Source organism: Myotis daubentonii, chromosome 1 (assembly GCF_963259705.1).
Source record: "Myotis daubentonii chromosome 1, mMyoDau2.1, whole genome shotgun sequence".
Classification (NCBI taxonomy): domain Eukaryota; kingdom Metazoa; phylum Chordata; class Mammalia; order Chiroptera; family Vespertilionidae; genus Myotis; species Myotis daubentonii.
In genome coordinates, this window is record NC_081840.1 from 28,823,361 (window position 1) to 28,826,513 (window position 3,153).

Here is a 3,153-nt window from a genome sequence, read left to right on the forward strand (position 1 = left end):
TAAAACATTTTCTCTAAAGGGGAGGGACCCTCTGGGGCACTGACTTAATGTTTTTGGTGCTTGAGGCTCAAACAGAGTAAAGGGTGCAAATATTCCAGGTTTCCTACTGTCCTGATTGTCCTTGATAATCATAAAACTGTTGAGAAATATCATGTTAAAAGCCAAAGAAGGCCAATTTGTAGATGCACCACTGAGCACAAGTGTGCTCATTCTGCTGGCCTGTTTGATTGCGGCTCAAGTGGCACTTTCTGGAGACATGGGGTTGGAGGCAGGAGTCCCATCCACAGACTCTGGGAGGCCAAAGACCCTGGGAGGCCACAAAGGCAACCTCTAAGCCTCCAGTGACCAAAAAACCCCCTCCTGCTGAGCCATCCCTGTAGATTCAGATGCCAGAGGATGTTTGCTTGGGGCACAGGTCTTGTATGAGAAGGCACGGGGCAGCTTCAGACCCATGTCAGTACTCTGCTTGCTGACGGATGAGGCAGTGGAACCACACCTCTTTGAGCAGGTTGTCTTTTTTTTTTTTTTGACAAAAAGGAAATTCATTTTATTACAACAGCACTCACATCTGCATCAGAATAACCAAACCACCCATCCATCCAGCAAAAGAAAGAAAGAAGCTGAGATTTAAGGACACTTGCTTCTTTTGAACTTCAGGAGCAGGAGCAGGTCGGTTCTCATAATGCTCCTGCCAATATCATGCAACAGGAAACCGAGACCGGGCAGACTGGAGAGTCGGGGGAGGTGACCCATGGGCCTTCAAGAACTTCTCAAGTTGTTTTATCTTCTTATCTCGGGCACGGTTTTCCCGGTGCCTTGCTGCCAGGCTGAGGAGCACGCTTCTCACCCTATTCTGGACACGGGGCTGTCCGAAAACAGTGATTTCGATTAAGCTCCCGGAGTTCACCTTTTCCACCATCAGCAGGACCTGGTTCATCCACTCTATTTCCGGAGTCATGGCTCCGTTTTTGCCGAAGATGGGGTCAGCCAGACATGCCTCCAGGTAAAACACCAATGGGTCTCTCAGCTCCAGCGCAGGAAACCACCAGGGCCGGGTGCGAATCCGTGGCAGTGGAAGCGGCATCTTTAGCAGCCTGTCCAGGGCCTGGGCGGACATCCATGGGTCCTCCTGGACCACAGCACCGGGCTAGTCGACCATGCTGGGAGCTGCAGTGCCAGAGCAAGGTCGAGTGGCTCTCACAGAACTCCCGAGCAGGTTGTCTTTTGAACTGTCCTAGAAACAAGAGCTTCTCATGATCAGGAAGAGATGTTTCCCCATTCAGGGAGAATCACCTGCTGACATCAGGAAACCCCAATAAGCCTGACACACTCAGTAGGAAGCCCCTTAAACTGACCCTTTGTCAGGCATCTAATCTCACTTTTTGCTCAGTGATATCTTCCATTTAAAGTGAAATTGGGTCAAATATTTATAGTTACTGTCTTTCTTAAATGGAGAGGATGAGCTTCTACAAAATCTGTTTTTAAAAAATGATATTGATTTAATATAATCCAAGAGATATGCAAAAGTATACTCAGCTAATTGACAATAAATCTCTGACATTCTGATTATTTCAAATAAGCTAAGCCTGGAAAAGTCTGTCTTGGCCACAGCCTCATAACTTGATTAGACCAGTAGAAGGTGTACAGAGTAGGAAATGTATACATTAGGAAATCCATAGGCTGGGTAGTGGCAACCTATGACATCTCATGGCACGAAAACTCTGGCAAACAGGGACATAGGGAGTCTTCCTCAGAACCCTTGACTATAGTTAGGGCCAGAGGGTTGATTAGTTTGTAGAAGGAGCGGAAATGGGACAGCACACCGAGAGAAGGAAGGACCTGATATCATGACATGGAAGAGTCCAGGAGTACACCATAACCATGAGTATACAAGCTATGAGGTAGAAGAGGGTCCCTAGACTTGGTTTGTGGGGACAGGAGTGGCAGGAGCAGAGACAGAGAGAACCTGCTTCCGTGTCAATGGTGGAGTTCAGAGTAGGGATTAATGAAATGCTTCATTAATTGGGCTCCTGTATTCCCTCAAGGCTAGGTATGCATCTGTTTCTGAGGTTCATGGCACCCCTGCTTTCACACATATCCGATAGACTTCCATAATGTGAACTAACCTGAATGGGTCTCTGTTTTTTGCAGCCTAAAGATCCTAGTTAAACATGCCAACCCATTCATCTGCCTTTCTAGTTGAACAAGCTCCTTTGAGATTGCTCTTCTGGGGGAGTGATGAAGTAACTGAGACAATGAAAAGATGGTCTGAAGGAAAGCAAGTCAGCATTGCCCCCTAAAGCCTGAGGGCAGTGCCCCAAGGTGGGGTCTTTATGGGAGTCCAGGAAGTGGCAGGGAAGGCAGTGAGGAGAAAGTGCTGTGTGCTTGGGGATTAGGCAGAAACTCAATTTCCAATGTTTTCACCACCAAGGATTCCCACCCCGTGCACCCTCTCTCCCCACAACAACTTTGATTTTTCTTCGTGACACTAAGTTTTGAAAAGATTTAATCGAGCAAACCCATGGTATTAATTTAAGTAATCATTTCCCCATTGGAATAAATATAAATTCTATCAATAAACTCAGAGTGCATAAATCTTACTTTTATAATCTCTAATTTACCTAATTTGACCCTGATTCCTCATTTCACTAAGTTGGGAGGAAATATAACTCCAGTCATTCTTGAAGCTCTATGTCCCAGGTGGAATGGAGTGTAGGGGTGTGGAATAGGTCATGTATGCACATGAGCTGTCCATTCTGGGATCTCCATAGTCCCTTCAGGCCCACCTGCTCCATCTTCCATCGCATGTTGAGGGCATCAGAATCTTCACTGTGAAGACTCTTGGACCTTTCTGAGTGTGGCATGCAGTCATCCTCTCTGAGGTCTGGCCTTTGGAACATTGTCTTAAAAAAGATCAGTTGAGAACCAAGATGGCGGCATAGGTTAACGCCGGAGTTTGCTGCTTTGAACAACTACTTCAAAAGTGAAACCAAAAAACGGAAGGGACATCACCCAGAACCACAGGAACGCTGGCTGAGTGGAAGTCCTACAACTAGGAGGAAAGAGAAACGCACACGGACACTCAGAGGAGGCGCAGTGCTGAAGTCAAATTCTGAGGTGCGGAGTGCGCGGAGCGGGCTGGCGGCGGAGGTC

General features: G+C 47.1%; 1 protein-coding gene across 1 annotated transcript; it reads right to left on the reverse strand.

Moving 5' to 3' along the window:
• Nucleotides 1-697: 697 nt before the first annotated feature.
• On the reverse strand, nucleotides 698-1,084 carry LOC132237080 (oocyte-expressed protein homolog). The gene has a single exon (XM_059704919.1). It carries the CDS (start codon nucleotides 1,082-1,084, stop codon nucleotides 698-700), a length of 387 nt encoding a protein of 128 aa, XP_059560902.1.
• Nucleotides 1,085-3,153: the final 2,069 nt, after the last annotated feature.